This window comes from Emys orbicularis, chromosome 3 (genome assembly GCF_028017835.1).
Source record: "Emys orbicularis isolate rEmyOrb1 chromosome 3, rEmyOrb1.hap1, whole genome shotgun sequence".
NCBI lineage: Eukaryota > Metazoa > Chordata > Testudines > Emydidae > Emys > Emys orbicularis.
This window is the reverse complement of record NC_088685.1, coordinates 49,521,920-49,541,904: the sequence shown is the minus strand read 5'-3', so window position 1 is coordinate 49,541,904 and position 19,985 is coordinate 49,521,920. Positions and strand designations below refer to the sequence as shown.

Here is a 19,985-nt window from a genome sequence, read left to right as displayed (position 1 = left end):
TTGTAGTATATCAGCTTACTGTAACCTCTCTCACCTTGAGGTAGTTAAAACTGACTAGTTTACTTTAGTGCTTGTGCAAAGAATTCAAACAGTGAAATTTAGTGAGATTAGGATAAGTGACCTGTTACAGTCACATGCTCTATAAGCCCCATATTTTGCCTGTGCAAGTATATTTAACAGTGAAACCGTGACAATAAGCTAAGTAGTAAAATATCACAGCTTTAATATGGGTTGATCACATTTATAACATGCAACCAGAGTAAAGTCCAGACTACTAACATATACAGGTGGTGCTTTAACTGGGCCAATTTCACAAAGCTAAAAGCAATTATGAGGCAGATCAACTGGGAGGAAGAATTTAATCAGAACATTGTGAATTATAATTAGGAATCATTTTAAGACCACCTTATTAAATGACAAAAACCACAATCCCCCATTCTGTACTGCTTAAGAAACAGATCTGGTTTACAGGGGATCTGAAGGCAGCTATTAAAAATAATGTATTATATAAAATAAATGGAAGAAAGGGGAAGTTGATAGTAATGAATATAAATCAGAAGTTATCAATTTTCTACAATTCCTAACAGAAGCAAAGGGACATAAGAAATATATGGCCAGCACAGTTAAGGGCTATAAAAAGCAGGTTTTTTTTTTTTAAAAAGAGGATTGGGAACAAAAAGAATCCTGACAATGGGCATTGATCCATTATTAGATGTAAATGGTAGAATTATCAATAATAATGCAGAGAAGAGAGAAGTGTTCAGTCAATATTTATGTTCCATATTTGCGGAAGAAACAGATGATATCATCTAATCATAAGGTGATAGTCTTTCCATTCCTTGAGTATCTATGGAGGATTTTAAATAGAAGCTATGAAAGTTAGACATTGTTAAATTAGCAGGTCCAGACAACTTGCACACAAGAATTTTTAAAGAGCTAACTGAGAAACTAACTGGACTGTTAATGTGGATTGTCAATAAGTCTTGGAGCACTGTGGAAATTCCTGAAGAGTGGAACAAACCTAATTTTGTGTCAATTTTTAAAAGAATAAACATTATAACCTGGGTAGTTATAGGCCTGTCATCCTGACATAGAACCTGGGCAAGATAATGAAGTAGCTGATATGGGACTTGATTAATAAAAAAACAAGGAGGGTAATGTAATGAATGCAAATCAACATGGGTTTCTGGAAAAGAGATCCTTTCAAACTAACTTGATATAAAAGTAACATGGCACATATTAAATGGATTAAAATCTGGCTAATGGTTAGATCTCAAAATGTAATACGTAAATGGGAAATTGTCATTGAGCAGGTTTGTTTCCCATGAGGTCCTGTAGGGATTGTTTTTTAACTCCAAGCTATTCAACATTTTCATCAATGACCTAGTAGAAAACATAGTATCATCACTGTTAGTTTGCAGATGACACAAAATTTGGGTGAGGGTGGTAAATAATGAAGAGGACAGGTCACTGATTTAGAGCAATCTGGATCATTTGGTAAACTAGGCGCAAGCAAATTATATTTGTTTTAATATGGCTAAATATAAATGTATACATCTAGGAACAAAGAATGTAGACAATGCTTACAGGATGGGGGACTCTATCCTGGGAAGCAGTCACAAACAGTGACTCTGAAAAATATTTGGGGAGGGGGTTGGCAGATAATCATCTATACATGAGCTCCCATTTGGTCCTGGGATGTATAAACTGGAGAATCTTGAGTAGAGAGCTTATTTTATCTCAATATTTGTGCTGGTGGGACAGCTGCAGGAATACTGTGTCCCGTTCTGGTGCTCACAACTCAAGAAGGCTGTTGATAAATTTGAGACGGTTGAGAGAGGAGCCATGAGAATGATTAAAAGTTTATAAAACTAGTGATAGATTGAGTTCTTTGGTCTATTTTGTTAACCAAGAGTAGCTTAAGGGGTGACTTGATTACAGTCTTTAAGTATCTATAAGGGGAACAAATATTTAATAATGGGTTCATCAGTTTGGCAGAGAAAGGTATAACATGAGCCAGTGGCTGGAAGTTCAAGCTGTACAAATTCAGATGGAAATAAGGCATACCTTTTTCACAGTGATAGTAATTAACCATTGGAACATCTCACCAAGGCTTTTAGTGGATTCTCCATCACTGATAATGTTTAAATCAAGATTGGATGTCTTTCTAAAAGATCTGCTCAAGGAATTAGTTTGGAGAAGTGTGGCCTGTGTTATACAGGAGGTCAGACTAGATTGTTATAAAAACGGGTGTGAGCAGGAATAAAAATGTGACCACTTTTGATGGGGCATTTTCTATGCCCCTGCCACAGCCCATGGGGGGCGGGGGGAGAAAAAGCTGTCAGCTCCCTAGGGCCAGAGATGTTCTGTTCCCCTGCTCATTACTGTGGGGGGCATGACTCTGCTTGCCCCCACTTCTGAACGCCCCTGGTCATAATGGTCCCTTCTGGCCTTGGAATCTATGAAGACAAACTGGGATCTTGACCACAGTATTGCTTGTAAAAATCATCCTATAACAATATGTCTTTAATTTTTATTCAGTAGTTTAAGAAGGCTTGGATTTTACACACTTGTCGCAATTTACCAGCATGAATGAGAAATGTTTTTAAAGCTTGAAAGACACAAACTCTTATGTGAAATTAGTTATCCAATTAAATAGCCTGTGTAATATCCCATATTACACTGTACAAGAAATTGGAAGACGATTAGGAATGGCTTGCTTACCCATGGCCTCCCTCATGAACGTTTGGAAAAACTCTTGCATCTTGAAGCGTATCAAGAAGAAAATTGAAGCCTTTGAGATACAGTGCTGACAAAGACTCTCGGGTATCTCCTGGCTGGAAAAGAAGATGAATGCTTATGTTAGGAGCAGTTTTGGAGAGAAGCAGACCCAGTTGTCAGAAATCAGCAAGTGCAAATTTATGTACTTTGCACATCAGGCATAGCAATGGAAATAACCTTGAGAAAGTTACTGTGGAAGGGATGGTAGTAGGTCATCCTACTAGGGGATGACCAGTGAAGAGATGGATAGATGGTATGAGGTAGATCACTAGGAGGTCAGCTTCTGAGTGTGGAGAGCTAGCAATTGATCAAGAAGGCTTATGAAAATTCTGCTATGATGTCACCAATAGTCAGACATGAAGAATTTAATTTTACTTAGTGTATGTTGTCCCTTTGTGATAAAGTTGTTGTTAATGGTGCTTGGTATATTATATTTACTCAGACTTATTCTATACCTATTTAGAGATATATAGTTCAATTATAAACTATCAGGATATCATACTATATATATTTCCCCCCCCCAGTGGATCAAATTCTCTGCTAGTGAAAATTGGTGCAGTTCCATCGATATCAATGGAACTGCGTCAGTTTACTCCAGCAGAAAAATTAACCCAATATTTTTTCTTGAGATCAATGATGATCCATTTTATAAAGCAACTCTTAGATGTGGCTTTTGTCTTTTTTTCTTTTTGTAATTTACTTTAGTATGAATGCATTATGACACTGAATGTTTCATTGGCCATATTGATGGGCTGGCAAAAAAAGGTTCTTCGCCATCTACTCAGTAATTTCTTGTTAATATCCCCCTGAGCTGGTGCTGAACCAGTGCCCCAATGTAATGTTAAACATGTAAGTTGGAAGTTCTGTTTTTAAGTTGAGACTTGAAACCTAGGTCCTGGCCAATTGTAACAACTTAAGATCTCTTCTGACCTTTTATAATAGCATTTGCTCTGATGTTCTAGTCAAATTCCAGTTTGAGTAATTATATTCCATTTATTTAAGTTCCCCTTCTAATTCAAATGGTTAAGATATATTTCCTCACTTCCTGTTATTAACTGTTGCATAGTATTGCTGTACTTCATTAAATAGCGGTTGTGATCCATCCCTGTGATGGCTGCATTTCAGCTAGTGAACTGGTGTGTGTGTGTGTGTGTGTGCATATGAAAATTGGAGGAGTAAATATTTAAGGTTGCTTACGTGTTTCCTTTATAAGAACCTGTTTTTCAGAGTCATAACTTTCAGAAACTTCCACCTATGAAGCTAAAATCTTTTTGTCATGGGACCAGATCCTGGACGACACCATGGCTTCCTTTGTGCCACTTTAGCATGCAAAAGGACTTGAAAGCTGCCCTGAATGGACAGAAAAGGATTTCCTTGGCAGAAGGGAATCCCTTACTAATATAGAGTTAATGTAGGGGTGTGTGGTTTGTAATACAGATTCTATTGTATTACCTTCTCTACTAAGAAGTTTTATTTCAATGGATTATATGGACTCCCTTAGAAAGAATGTTACTCCCCCACTTCTACGACCTAATCTGACCTCCTTTATGGTTCATAGATAGCTATTAGTACATCATATTGTTTGTTTTTTTTAAAAAATCCATTATGTGTCAGTAATGCCTATTTCAAAATCTTCTTTGATTGCCAGGCATTCTAGTTTACCGATGTTTGCTTTTAAGGTTCTCATCTTGGTATACTGAAATGTACAGCGTGAAATCCCAACCCCACTGAAGTCAGTGGGAGTTTATCCATCGACTTCAGTAGAGCCAGGATTTCACCTATGGCTTTTATTTTTATTCAATTCTTTATTTGGACAGTCAGTTATTTTTCTGGAATTTACCTCTGTTTTTTCAACTTGTCTGACTGTAATTTCTGTCCTGTCCAGTTGAAGATCAGGACTAAAGGAATGCACTAGAACAACAGAGGTGTGTGTGTGTGTGTGTGTGTGTGTGTGTGTGTGTGTGTGTGTGTGTTCCATATTGCAGCAGTGCCTTTTCTTTGAAATAATATAAATAGATAAGTAAAATGCGTGTTAGCCCTATTTAATACATTTAATTTTGTTTAATTCAACAGCAAATGCTAAGTATTCATTCAGCAGTTGTGTGTACTTCTAGGAGAGTACTATCAATGCTGTAATACGGTGTGTTGTAAATACTGATCCTATTTGTGTCCGAGTTATGACATGGGGGATACTTACTGTTTCCATACAAATGTTATTAATTTGAATTTACTGCTAAGTAGATAGACATGAAAACCAGACCAGTAATCCTGGGATTTGAAATCCCCATTTGGGACCTAATTCTGCAACCAGTGAGTAGCACTTACCCACGTGAGAACTCCCACTGAACTCCCTCAATAAGTACTAATCAAAGGGTTGCAGAATTGGGCCTTGAATTAATTCTACTTTTAAAATATTTTTAAAATGAAAACTGTTGGCACATTCTGCTCCCAAGTACTCTTCAAATTCTCAGTTATGACATTAATAATTTATAGCAAGATCTTCACTCTATTAAAAAACAAAAACAAACCAAAAGCATCCCTGAACAATTCATTGTGATTGCATGTGCTAACTCATGCTGTACTCCGTCTCAGTAATGAAAGCTTTAATGTGTATTTTAAAAAACTTTTTGTTGAGGCACAGTTACAATAAAATGTTAACATACTACATCATACATTACTTATTACTTATTCAGGATCAGGTTAATATTCCAAGAACCTGGCTAAAGTTTCTAGCTTGTTGGCTGGGGTGTCCTCCTCCTCTGAGTGTGCTAAAAAAGTTGACAAAATTTCTAAATTCTGATGCTCTTTTTAACACTTCTCTTGTGTATGTACTTGGTGTGATTGCTTTTCCATTACAAGGATAGGCCATATTTTTCTATACAGTAATTCCACTCAAAGGGTCCACTTTTCCAAGAATGTGCAGTACAAAGTCTAGCTGCGAACAATAAAACAGAAATTGATTTGTCGTCGTGTTTAAAATATAGATCCTTTATTGGTGCATTAAGTAAGCCAGTCAGGGGATCTCATTTCTTTAAAAACTGGTCTGATATCAATATATATCTTGCTGTTTAGGAGCTAGTGATGGAGGTAATAAATAGACTGTATCCTGTTTCTCTTCAGTGGCAGCCCATTTATCTTTGGCTGCAGAGCGGCTAGTTTACATGCTTCTGCCTCTTTTCTGTCTTGACTTTCTGTCTTACATGGAACAACATTTTGGATCCTTACAGTCAAAATGTGCATTTGGGCTACCTAACTCCTTGAGTTTGTTTAGAGAGGAGTTTTATGGTTCTTTGTCAGTCAAGAGAAATTTCATCTTCACTGAAGTAAATATACTTTCTTATAGATAATATAGTCTGTGCAGTATGTTATACATACTGACAAAGCAAAACTTGTCAACAGATCTGCACATTTAAAGTATTATATATTAATTAAATCCATTTCCAGTTATGTTTTAAAAGACTAAATAATAGGTGCATACTTAGGGCCTGGCATTGAGAGTTGACAGAGATGCTTTAAATACAGTTCTGAAAATAATTTCAAAGTTTTTGGAAGGACAACTTTTACGTCTGTGTCCTTAACTATGCACTGTCAAAATCTAGCTCTATTTTCCTTTCCTTTCCTTTTTTAATGTAGAGTGCTTCAGGGCCAAAATTGTTACTACCTTGGATCAGTGGAATGAAAATAGTAGATCTGAAAGTAGGAGAAGGGGTTGTGTGGGAAAAGAGTGTAGTGGGGCTGAGTGAGACTCAGTTTGTCAGCTCATCCCAGCTGAACTGAAGCTCTGAACCCTTTGGATTTCTCCCATCACTAGTAGACACACACTAACTCTTGATGAAACAGATGAATGGATCTGAACTCTCGACTCTGGACTTCCCAAATCTAGTAAGGTACAGAGCCCTAATGCAGTTGGGGATCTACCACGGATTACCCCATAGGCATAAAAATGACAGGTGATCTTGTTTTTCATACATGTAAAATCACATTGAGTAATTGTGTGGGCTTCTTCGATGCATCAAAACAAATATTCTGCAAAGCTGTCCTCTCATACTACTGGGCCAGAACCTCAGCTAGTGTAAATTAGCATAATTCTGGTGATATTAATGGAGTTGTGCTGATTTACCTCAGCTGAAGATCTGGCCCTCTGTTCTTAAAATACTGTGGAATCCTGATTAACTAGTTTTGAGGTTAGATTTTAGCTCCTGGTGGAACTTTGCTGCAAATAAAGAAGCATCAGAAACGATACATAAACAAAAACGTAGCAGAAAATTAATATATATGTGTGGAGGGGACTTCTTATACTAGGAGTGTTGCTTCATTTTGCAGTTTGGGTGCCAGAACCACTTAGCTCTGACTTGTGGTTCTCGTGCTCATACCATTGACAAGAGGACACTTTTATGCCATAAGATGACAGCATGTGTTAATTTATATGATGTAGTTTCTTCTTAAATATGTAGCAATTATGGTGCACTTAACACTGTTCCAAAATTTATTGCCTCAGACAGAAGTAGTCAGCTTTCCCTGTTTTCTTTCCCGATTATTACTTAGTCATGTACACCAAGATCATTTATGTCTCTCAAATAATTTCTGCTGTACATGTAACTAAACCCAAGTATCAAATCCTTCTGCAACTTTCATTTTGTCTATATTTCTAGTTGCTTTACACCATGACTTCTTTCAGTTTTCTTGATATTCTTTCCACTCTGACTTCTGGAATTTGTAAAAAACCACAGAGGGTTTTTCCTCTTGAACTGAAGACCATTTGGCTTGTGGAGTTTCCTTTAACTGGAAGTATGTCTGGATTTGTGGCTTTATTATTTGCACAGTTTTATATCATCCAGTTTGTTGGGATTTTTTTTAAACAGTGAATGCACAGTTAATCATTGGATTGGTATACACATTTCACTCCTTTTAATTTAATTTAATCTTTTTTCATAGTTGAAAGAGACAAGGACTTTTCTCATCAAAGAAGGCACTACAAAGAGTTTCGATTTGACCTGACTCAAATCCCACATGGAGAAGCAGTGACAGCAGCTGAATTCCGGATTTACAAGGACCGAAGCTACAATCGGTTTGAGAATGAAACAATTAAGATTAGCATATATCAGATCATCAAGGAATACCCAAACAGGTACTTTTTTTTTTTTTTTAAAAAGTCCTCATGTTAGCATTCTCTCAAATGGAGAAGTGATAACTGGACATCTTTCACAAATTCATCTGCATCTGGACATCTGCAAGATATTGTCACCATCAGTTAATTTAACAGGCTGTTAATTCCTGGGAAACAACAGAAATTCAGCTAAAAAAATATCTTGTACAAAATGTCTTCAGTGTTGGCAGAGGTTTTTCCAGCCTGATTACCTAATCTGTGCACACATACACATATACACTCTCCATGTTTCTGTGTGCAGATGGGTTAAGTTAACTGTTCTGGATGAGCAAATGTCAGAATCGCATGCCCAATTTAAGTGGTCAATGTTAAAAAAATTACCTTCATTGAAATATGGATACCACAAGCATTTAACTACTATATATTATGCAGTTCAGCTTCATTTATTTTTGTCAAAGCAAGAGCTGTATTGATTTTTTTAAAAAATGTTATTTATTTTTTAAATACTGCCAAGGACTGATATGTGTTTCTGTGAGTGAGTTAGGCAGGGTAGTTGTGGCCGTGTCAGTCCCAGGATATTAGAGAGACAAGGTGGGTGTGGTAATATCTCTTACTGGACCAGCTTCTGTTGGTAAGAGAGAGAGATACACATTTGCTCCATGGGGCTTACCATATGTTAAAGTTTAATGCAAATATAGCATTACAAGTGGACAAAGCAATAATCTTTGAGTGGAAGTTTACAGAAAGCTCTATAGGACAGATTGTCAAGTGTGTCCAGCACCTAAATAATCAATCTGATTTTCAGAGGAGCTCAGCGCCCAGAAGTGCTCATTAAAACCTAGCAGCAAGCCCAATCCTGGGTTCTCCCTTTCCTACTACTAACCCTGAAAATAGTCCTTCAAAATGATGTAGAGAATCTCCTGCTTAAATATATGGGTCCAAATAGTCAAAAGATCTCAGAACTTGGCTTCCATGGAAATTCTTCCTTTTGAGAATCTGGCCACTTCTTTAGGTGCCTACATGGGAACCGCTGGATTTTAAGCTGTTTTGAAAATCTGGCCCTACATGTTTTAGCACAGGGGCAGGCAAACGTTTTGGCCTGAGGGCCATGTCAGGTTTCGGAAATTTTATGGAGGGCCGGTTAGGGGAGGCTGTGACTCCCCAAACAGCCAGGTGTGGCCTGGCCCCGCCCCCTATCCAACCCCCCCTGCTTCCTGCCCCCTGACGGCCCCCTGGACTCCTGCCCCATCCAACCCCCCCATTCCCTGATGGTCCCCCTGGAACCACTGCCCCATCTACCCCACCCGCTCCCTGTCCCCTGTCAGCCCCCAGAACCCCTGCCCCCTACTGCCGCCTGCTGCCCCATCCAACCCCTCCTCTCGTTCCTGACTGCCCCCCCCCCCAGAACCCCTGCCCCCTACTGCCGCCTGCTGCCCCATCCAACCCCTCCTCTCGTTCCTGATTGCCCCCCCCCGGGACCCCTGCCCCATCCAACCACCCCTTCTCCCTGTCCCCTGATTGCCCCCAGAACCCCTGCCCCCGACTGCCCCCCACCCCTCTCATCCAACCCCCCCTCTCCTTCCAGACTGCCCCCCTGGACCCCCTGCCCCCATTCAACTCCTGTTCCCTGCCCTCTGACTGCCCCGACCCCTATCCACATCCCTGCCCCCTGAACACCACCCCGAATTCCCCTGCCCTCTATCCAACCCTCCCTGCCCCCTTACCGCGCTGCCTGGAGCACCGGTGGCTGGCGGGGCCACGCCACCGCACAGCACAGAGCACCTGGTCAGGCCGGGCTCTGCGGCTGCATTGCCCCAGGAACTCGCAGCTTTGCTGCCCAGAGCATTGCGCCAGCGGCAGGGCAAGCTGAGGCTGCGGGGAAGGGGGAGCAGCGGGGGAGGGGCTGGGGCTAGCCTCCCGGGCCAGGAGCTCAGGGGCTGGGCAGGAGGGTCCCACGGGCCAGATGTGGCCCACGGGCTGTAGTTTGCCCACCTCTGTTTTAGCAGACTTCATACATCATCCAGAAGGGATGTTTTCAGGGTTAGTAGCAGGGAAAGGGAAATGTAAACCCAAAATTGGATTTCATTTTACAAAACGAAGGAATATTGTTAAAATGAGAATCTTATTCAGAATATTACTCACCACAGAAAATGGTCACCAGTAACCAGAATATTGCCTCTATAGATCTGCAGAGCAGGAGCTGATTTCCTGGGCATGCACGTTGCAAAACAATTCAAAAGAACTGTGACAACAGGTTCTAAAAAGGTACTGTGAGGAGGAGGGGAACCTGAGGCGACACAAATAGATATCTTTAAATAGATATAAATGAAGGTGTAAATGAAACAGGGTCTTCACTATAAATGCAAAAGACTGATAAAGAAGTCCAAGTCCAAAGTCAGCTCCGCTGTCATTTGCTTGTGGTGAGGTCTGAAACCTGCACAGCTTGTTGGATTCCCAGCTGCCAAATAGCAGTGGTTGCCAAGAATGTGTTTATTATTTGTGCTTGGCAAGGAAGTTCTTTGTTTTGGTTTGCAGACCTGATTACAGTTATTCATGGGTCTGTCACCTCTGGGTTGTACTCTATACGTGGGCTACATGGGAATCATTCAGAAGCTGCAGTTGGCTGCAGCATTCTGCAACTGCTTAGTAAGCAATAGTTACTTGGGGCTATCAGTTAGCTCCTGAGTGAAACCAAACATTAGTTTTGACATTAAAAACCCTACATGGTTTTGGTCCTGGCCACCTCCCATAGTGGTCCTGAGGTGGCCTGGGACAGATCTGCCCCAGGATTCAGGGGCTTACAAAGGTGACTTTGTGCACCTTTATCCTGCCCAACTCTTGCAAGCAGAGAGCAGGTCAGCTGGCCATTGGGAATCAGGAGCTGCACATCCATTCTGTCCAGGGCTGCCTCTGCTGAGATTCTCAACTGTGCTGTATTTTCTGTTGTGGACAGTTGACCACTAGGGACTGGACTGAAGCCACCAAACACACTATGCTTAGACACACAATAGTCTTTCTCATGGTAAAATCTATCAGTTACTACCAGAGTATGTTGTGGTGGAGGCAATTTTTTCCCTGAATTTTGTAACCAGATGTTCACTGTTTTGTTCAATGTTTTCTTTCAGGCTACTTCATCCCACTTCACGTTTTCATTACATGTGGTAGGCTACCTTTTGCATAGAAAATATGAAAATTTTCATTTTGAATCTGAATTTTGAAGCTGCCTATCATTCAGAATGTCCCCATGTTTGCTTTTCATTGGATAAAAGTAGAATATCCACAAAATGTGGTGCATTTTGGGTGAAATGGGCCCAAATTAAGGATCACATCCTGGCCCCAGTTAAATTAATGGCAAAACTCCTACTGATTTCATGGTGGGCAGTACTTCACCTTGAGTTTGTAACAAAATGTGAAAAAAATCAAATTTTTGTTGCAAATGTTTTGAAGTTTTGTAGTAAGTTACTATTCACCTGGGCTAGATTCTTTGCAGTGATCCAGAAGTGAAACTCTCTATATTTTATCACATTCCCTTGAGCTATCATTTCTTGTTTTCTGTAGTTCCCTAAAATGAATAACTTGTCCATATGTAAAGCCAAGGAGGAAGAATAATCCCTATGTTACAGCCAGTTACACTACCTGATCCTGTTGCATGAAGAAGGAAGAACCAAAAGATCGAAGTACCAATGCCAAAGAGTAGCCAAGTTCATGTCAGCTCCAGCAGTGCAAGTCATATTGGCCACCTCAGAGATCCTTAGTTGGGCAAAACTCCCTTTGGGGATTTTGTCTCTAATAAGGAGTTGAGGAGTAGACTCATTATTAGTAGGGGCGGCTCTAGGCAGCAGCAAAGCAAGCAGGTGCTTGGGGCAGCCCATTTGCAGGGGCAGCAGGGATCCAGCATGGGAGCTGAGAACCAACAGGGGGCCCTGGGAGCTGTAGTTCCTTGGTTAGCTCCCTGCCTATACACCCAGCCCTGGAGCAGGGAAAGAACTACATTTCCCAGCATTCCCTTGGCCACTACCAACAGGAAAGAGGAGGTGGGAGTGAGGAAGCTGAGACCTCATGCTGCAGCCTGCTTTGAATGGAGAGCTGCACTGTGAGTAGGGATACCATATTTTAACATTCAAAAAATAGGACACTCCATGGGGAGGGAGGGTAGCCCCACCCTGCCACCATCCACTCCCTCCGACTACCCCCCACAGAAACCCCAACCCATCCAACCCCCCTGCTCCCTGTCCCCTGATCATCCCCTCCCGGGACTCATAGACTCATAGACTTTAAGGTCAGAAGGGACCAATATGGTCATCTAGTCTGACCTCCCGCATGATGCAGGCCACAAAAGCTGACCCACCCACAACAGAATCTTCCAGCCTGCGACCCCTGCCCTATGCTGCGGAGGAAGGCGAAAAACCTCCAGGGCCTCTGCCAATCTACCCTGGAGGAAAATTCCTTCCCGACCCCAAATATGGCGATCAGTAGAACCCCGAGCATACAGGCAAGATTCTACAGCCGGACCCTCATTTTACCCGTGATGGCACGTTAATGCCTAATTGACTAAAATCACGTTATCTCATCAAACCATTCCCTCCATAAACTTATCAAGTCTAATCTTGAAGCCAGAGAGGTCTTTCGCCCCCACCGTTTCCCTCGGAAGGCTGTTCCAAAATTTCACCCCTCTGACGGTTAGAAACCTTCGTCTAATTTCAAGCCTAAACTTCCCCACGGCCAGTTTATATCCATTCGTTCTCGTGTCCACATTACTACTGAGCTGAAATAATTCCTCTCCCTCCTTGGTATTAATCCCTTTGATATATTTAAAGAGAGCAATCATATTCCCCCTCAGCCTTCTTTTGGTTAGGCTAAACAAACCTGCCCCAACTGCCCCCCAGGACCCCACCTCCTATCTAAGCCCCACTGGTCCTTGTCCCCTGATTGCCCCCTCCCGGGACCCCACCCCCATCTAAGCCTCCCTTCTCCTTGTCCCCAACTGCCCCCTCCTGAGACCCCCCCCTCAACATCCCCCCTAGAACCCTACCCCCTACCTGTCCCTTGACAAACCCCTGGGACTGCCCCCCCCCAAACCCCTGATCCATCTAACCCCCCCTTCTCCTTGTCCCTTGACTGCCCCCCCCGGAACCTCCACCCCTTCTCCAACCCCCCCAGCCGCCTTACCGTGCCACTCAGACCAGCATGTCTGGCTTCGCGCAGCACCAGACACGCTGCTGCATACATGCTGCCGTGCTCCCCTGCGGAGCCACAGCCCCCCCCAGCACCTGCTTTCCAGATTTGAACACCTCAAAATTTAGGAGTGCTCAAGCTCAGTTTGGGCAGCTGTTACTTCATTTCTCCCAAATCAAATATACTGATCCACTGTAACTTACTGTAGAAAAAATAGGATAAAATTGAGCAAGAAATGCTTCCCAGTGGTTATTAGGACTGGAATTGCTATTTTCAACAGCCATTGCCTTTTGTTTGTTTGTTTTGTTTGTTTGTTTAAAAGGAAGACAGTGATATTGCATTGGCAAATTCCCCATAGAAAGAAAGAGTGGAACAAAAGAATAATAAAGGCACCTCAACTTTTCCTCATTTATGTAGGACAGTCTTATAATATGCATCCAGATATCCTCCAATCACACAAGCTGAAAATTGTTCCACTTTACTGCAGTTCTGTAACCATATGGGAACCAATCCTGTCTGTGTTCTGTGCACATCCAAAATTCCTGCTGAATGACCCGCCCTGGGAGCGAGTTACCAGTGACCCAGGGCTGCGGCGGAAGGAGGGTGCAGGGCGGGGGGGGGGAGAGCCCAGGGCTGGGGCGGCAGGAGGTGTGTGTGTGGGGGCAATGGTGGGGGGGTAGGGGAGAGCTCAGAGCTGGGGCGGCAGGGTGTGTGTGTGGGGGAGAGCCCAGGGCTGGGGCAGCAGGGGGGTGCGGGTGGGGGGGTGAGAGCCCAGGGCTGGGGCGGCAGGGGGGTGCGGGTCGGGGGGGGAGAGCCCAGGGCGGGGGGTGCGGGTGGTGGGGGAGAGCCCAGGGTTGGGGCAGCAGGGGGGTGAGGCGAGGAGCCCAGGGCTGGGATGGGGGGCAGCCAAAATTTTTTTTGCTTGGGGCGGCAAAAAACCTAGAGCCGGCCCTGATTATTAGGGGCTTGTTGTATAAGAATGTTCAGCTCCAATTGGCTTTTTCATGGATACATCTGAGGGCATATTTGGAATCTTTCTCGTACAAGTCAAAAACATAGCAGTCAGCAGCTTTGTGAATCAATAAGGGAGAATAACTAAGAGAGGGAGTGCAAATCCAAAGGTTTCTAACTCCTTAGGCATGTCCACACTACAGCCCTAAGTCGACCTATGTTAGGTCAACTTACAGCCACCGCAGTAATTACTGATGTCCACACTACCCACCTTCTGTGGGTGGTGCACATCCTCACCAGGAGTGCTTCCACCAACTGAAGAGGAGCAGTGTGTGTGGGGCTGAAAGCCAGGGCTTGAGCTCTGGGAAGCTCCACATGGGGAGCCCAGCTTGTCCCCCCACCCTCCGCCCCGCAGCTTTCACCTCCCCACTCCTGCCTGGGCTTCACAATTCCCTGCTCCCAGCCCAGGGGCAGCTGAACTCTGGCTGCCTGGCTTTCTTGTCAATTTCATGGTTCCAGCATGGAGCCCTGAAATTGACAAGGCAGCCAACAGCCAATGTAAGTAAGGCAGTGTCCACACAGACACTGTGATGCCCTAACTACACCAACATAAGCATATGCCTCTCCTGGAGGTGAAGTTATGTTGATGTAGTAGGGCACTTACATCAGTAGGACAAGGCTGTAGTGTGAACACTGACATAATTGTGTAGTGTAGACCAGGTCCCTTGAAAAGGGGTCTCCTGCAAAAATGACAGATCTGGACTAAAGGCTAATTTGAATCTTAAAGAAAATGATGTTTAACAGACATTATCACATGGACTCCTTGGTGGGGAGTGTGCATGAAACTACCAGTTCTGTTATCATTGTAAAGTTGTTTCAAATGTCTTTTAAATATTTATTACAAAATCCTGAGTTTTGTAAACATTTTTTCCTGTTTGTGTTTAATATTTTAAGTAATTTGTTCTTGAAGAGAATAGTAAACATTAAAACAGTCAATTTTTAAAAATCTCATATTTTTGCTCCAAAATAGAATTACAGAATTGTCATCTTTGTGTACATTTGTTACTAAGTGATATAAAAATATTTATAAATAACCATCTTAAAAGGCCATCCCGTTTACAGCTAGATGTTTAACTTTTAAAGTTCTGATTAAAACTGCTTATTAGAGGAAAATTAGGCATTTAAGACCCCAGAGAATACCTTTTATGAGCTTGTGGTACGCTGTTAATGTGTTCAGTGCTTGAGTAGCAGGTCAGGGTCTCGTGAATTGTAGAATTGTTTTCATGTTAGTTATACCCAGAGGAAGCAGTACGTTTTCTTCTTGTGTGGTCATTAACACATTTCTGCTATAATCAAATAGATAGGAGCACAGCAGGAGAATGTCATCACAAGCATTATAATTTAACAAAGAAAAGGGGGAGCATTGGCAAAATGTGATTGATCTTGTTTTAATAAAAAAGCCAGTCTCCTCTCCATAGGTCACCTTTTATTAGCCCTGATCCTGCAAATACTTATGCACTTGTATACTGTAGTCTCTTGGGGGGTCTGTTGGCCTGATTGTTAGAGAATCCGAACCCTTGCAGCTCCCATTGACTATTATGAGAGCTGTAGGTGCGCAATATCTCTCAAAATCTTGTCTGTAAAATTACTCTCATCTGTATAAATTTGCAGAATCAGAGCCTATGTCTGCATTTAAAACTGACAGTTTAGACATGCCAGTTCCACCCATCATGTCACTGTGATGCCCATCTGCACAGCTGCTGGCTGAAGTATCATTTACTCAAGGCCACCATAATTTTTAACCTGTTTGTTTAGTATTTTATAAGCTTGTTGTCACTTTGTATTTCTTTAACATATAATCTTGGTGTGTGCAGTTAGTATAATTTTTAGAAAAGAATGGATTAAGTCTGACTTGAATCATTTACCATTAATTCGGACAGAAATAATTTTGAATCAGATACTTTACTTACTAAAAGATTTCTGAGGTTACAAATGCTTGCTCACCATGGCAAATAGTGGTAAGAATATTTAACTTGAACTTGCGTGCTGCTTTAAGAAAAACAAATGGATACAGATATTATTATTATTTTATTTATTTATTTGTAGTACAGTTGTGCCCAGGAAGCCCCAATCATGGATCAGGGCTTATTGTGCTAGGTACTGTACAAACACAAAGAGATGATCCACATCAAACATTTAGGGAATGTCTACACTGCAATCCTGACTGACTCCCAGCTTTTGTGCACACTTCTGCTAGCTCTCATCTGAGCTAGCATGCTAAAAATAGTAGTGTAGCCATGGTAGCACAGGCAGCAGCAGCAATGGCACATGTCTCCGATATGACTGCCTTGTACAGATAACTGGACGTGGTCAGGTTTTCCCCACTCCCTGAGAAAGGAACCACCAAGGACTCTGTTATAGGCAGTCTCTTTCCAGGGGAAACAGCTAAAATACCCTGTGTCACAGCAAAGGAAGACCAAAAAACGGTGCCTCATTATTCATATGGGCTCTGGCAGATCACTTTCAGGAGAGCAGATAAACACAAGAAACAATGACTTTGCTATTGCCCTAACTTTCTGCTGTTTGTTTTTAAAATAGGGATGCAGAACTGTTCCTGCTGGACACAAGGAAGACTCAAGCTTTTAATGTGGGCTGGCTTGTATTTGATATCACTGTGACCAGCAATCATTGGGTGATTAATCCACAGAACAATTTAGGCTTGCAACTCTGTGTTGAAACCGGGGATGGTAAGTTACAGTTTATACCACATTTTATATGCTTGGGGTGTGGCCTGCAAGCCTCCTGTGTGCAGGACCGATTTGAACTGCAATGGTTAAAAGTTGTATTCGCTGTTGGTTGGCAGGATGAGACTGCTAACTTGCCTTGTCACCTCCACAACATGTTCTCAGTGTAATAGAGTATGGTGACTTTACAAACTGGAGTGAACCTGATTACGCCTAATGAACACTTAGGTTAGGTAAGATTTATTGTATGGGACTGCCACTGATGATTACCCATAAGATGACAGGGACAAGATGGGTGAGGTAATATCTTTCATTGGAACAATTTCTGCTGGTGAAAGAGACAAACTTTTTGAGCTATACAGAACTCTTCTTCAGGTCTGCAACACTGAGGATACCCATAAGATGAACATTCATAGAGTTTAGATGGGCCCTTCTTAAAAAAAAAAGAAAAAAGAAAAAAAAAAAAGTCTTGCCCTAGGTAGCACATGGCTTCATTTTTCATCCAAGACAAATTATCGCAACAGTCCTCTATTGAAAATGATGATTTTTCAGGGCCCATAGCTCCTGCCCATGCTACCTCCAGAGCCCTGGCCTTGGCTAAACTACCCAGAGTCCTCTCCACTAGAACCACCACTGAGCTGCCTCCTCTAGAGAACGATGAGGAGGAAGAAAGAACTGGGTTGGACATTTTTTCTTTCCTGTGAGAATTTTTGAGATTTCAAAAAAAAAAAAAAAAAAAAAATTCCATCCTGAATTGGCACAAAAAGTTGAAATCTTAAAAAATTTCACAAACTGTTAAGTCAAAAACTTTTTCAGATTGGGTCAACTGATACATTTCAAACTTTTTAAAACATGACCTTTCTAAAAATATAGATAACTAAGATGTCGAAAGATCTGGTTTTCAAACCAAAATATGAAACTTTTATTTTGAAAATATATGTTTTGAATGGGGAGATTAGTTGAAACCTACCTTATCCTGCAAAATTCCTGATCAGTTGTAAAGTGAATACTTGGACTCTATGCAGTAACCTGGGATAAAATTCATACCACTTTCCCTCCACTAGCTTTAAGGCAAGGAATGGAGAAGGGAATAACCCCAGTACCCTGCTGAATAAAAAATCTGCCAGCTGACTAATGTAGTGACTTGTCTCTGCTCAACCAGACATTCATACCCCTGGCTATACTGGTCATTTAAAAGTATGTCTTCTAAACACAGCTGCATACAGTTTATGCGTAAATGAAAGTTTAGTTACAAAGAATATTCTAGAGAATTTAGCCACTACATACACATTATTAAAAACCAATTAAAAGTGAATATACTAGTAAACTGAGTTATTATATTATCTCTGAAATGGTTTAACTAGCCCATACTCCACAAAAAGTCTTCCAAATTAAATTCTTGCCCTGTCAGTTTAGTATTTGTGTCGGAGGTCAGGTGATCTATGGTGTCAGTTAATCTGAACATTAGCTGACATGATGTTAATAAGGACCAGAAGAAATTCTGGGGTCAGGATTGATATTTTTCTTTTTTCCTATGTCTAGGCAGCACTTTCTCACTGTTAATGATTTGGATTCAGAAATTGCATTTCTCATTCATCAGTCTGTGAACATTCCCAGCTTTAGAAAGTTAGAAAGGCTCCTCAACTCCTTCTCTGATAGGTCCCCACCCAGGCCCTTGCCTTATGAAGATATTGCCCATTTTTATTCACAGATGTTAAGAGCTCCTTTTTGCTGAAGTTACTGTGGGGACAGATGTTTTCAATAAGTGAGACAATAATAAATAAATGAGGCTTCAACAGTTTTTCTGTCTTTTTTTTTTTTTAATCTGGCGCTGCATTTTAGTATATGGTTCTTGGGAGACTGCAAATCTTTGACAAAGTAGCTTGCATGCAGGATCATAAGCTAGCAAATGTTTGCTACTGAACATAGGCACATCGGTGGGAATATCCTTGGTAATAAGTATGCACCCATTAGTAAGTGTTAGTAGATCAGGCTGTTAGGTAATTAACACACATTGGTGCTTTCAAAGGGGGTAAATCACCATCTTAATTTTTCAAGAAAGCTATTGGTTTAAAATTACTCTCTTGCTGTTATGGAAAATGCCTGTGAACTCTTAACTGAAAAATTACTTTGTTTTCTTTCCACCAAAATGAGTTCTTTTTCAAAAACCATAATGCAGTGATCGGATAAAGTATCCTCCCACTATCATATTCTCTACTGACAGCTGGTGATTCTCAGCTAAATTCAGCTCTTGGTTACAGAAGTGGACTAAATCCAGAGTAGCTGCATCATCTTCTGACATGCAGCAAAGACATATGTCAACTCATTCAAGAAATTATATAAAATTAATAGGGTTGTCAAGAGATTAAAAAAATTAATCGCGTGATTAATCACTGTTAAACAATAATAGAATACCATTTATTTAAATATTTGTGGATGTTTTCTACATTTTCAACATAGAATACAAAGTGTACAATGCTCACTTTATATTTATTTTTGATTATAAATATTTGCACTGTAAAAAAACAAAAGAAATAGTATTTTTCAATTCACCTAATACAAATACTGTAATGCAATCTCTTCATCATGAAAGTTGAACTTACAAATGTAGAATTATGTATAAAAACCCTGAATCCTAAAATAAAACAATCTAAAATTTTAGAGCCTGCAAGTCTACTCAGTCCTATTTCTTGTTCAGCCAATCGCTCAGGCAAACAAATCTGTTTACGTTTGCAGGAGATAATACTGCCTGGTTCTTGTTTGCCTGACAGTGAGAACTGGCGTTCTCATGGCACTGTTGTAGACAGAATCGCACGATATTTACATGACAGATGCGCTAGAGATTCATATGTCCCTTCATGCTGCAACCACCGTTCCAGGGGACATGCATCCATGCTGATGACGGGTTCTGCTCGATAACTATCCAAAGCAGTGCAGACTGATGCATGCTCATTTTCATTATCTGAGTCAGACGCCACCAGCAGAAGGTTGGTTTTCTTTTTTGGTGGTTCGGGTTCTGTAGTTTCCACATCAGAGTGTTGTTCTTTTAAGACTTCTGAAAACATGCTCCACACCTTGTCCCTCTCAGATTTTGGATGGCACTTCAGATTCTTAAACCTTGGGTCGAGTGCTGTTGCTATCTTTAGAAATCTCACATTGGTACCTTCTTTGGGTTTTGTGAAATCTGCAGTGAAAGTGTCCTTAAAATGAACAACATGTGCTGGGTC

At 41.4% G+C, this 19,985-nt stretch overlaps 1 protein-coding gene across 1 annotated transcript in view; it reads left to right on the top strand.

The window, feature by feature from the left end:
• Nucleotides 1-19,985, top strand: part of BMP5 (bone morphogenetic protein 5) — a 76,413-nt gene that overhangs the window by 21,267 nt on the left and 35,161 nt on the right. Inside the window, exons 2-3 of the mRNA XM_065401010.1 lie at nt 7,717-7,909; nt 16,613-16,761. Of these exons, the coding sequence (XP_065257082.1) occupies nt 7,717-7,909; nt 16,613-16,761 (342 nt within the window). The remainder of the gene's footprint in view (nt 1-7,716; nt 7,910-16,612; nt 16,762-19,985) is intronic.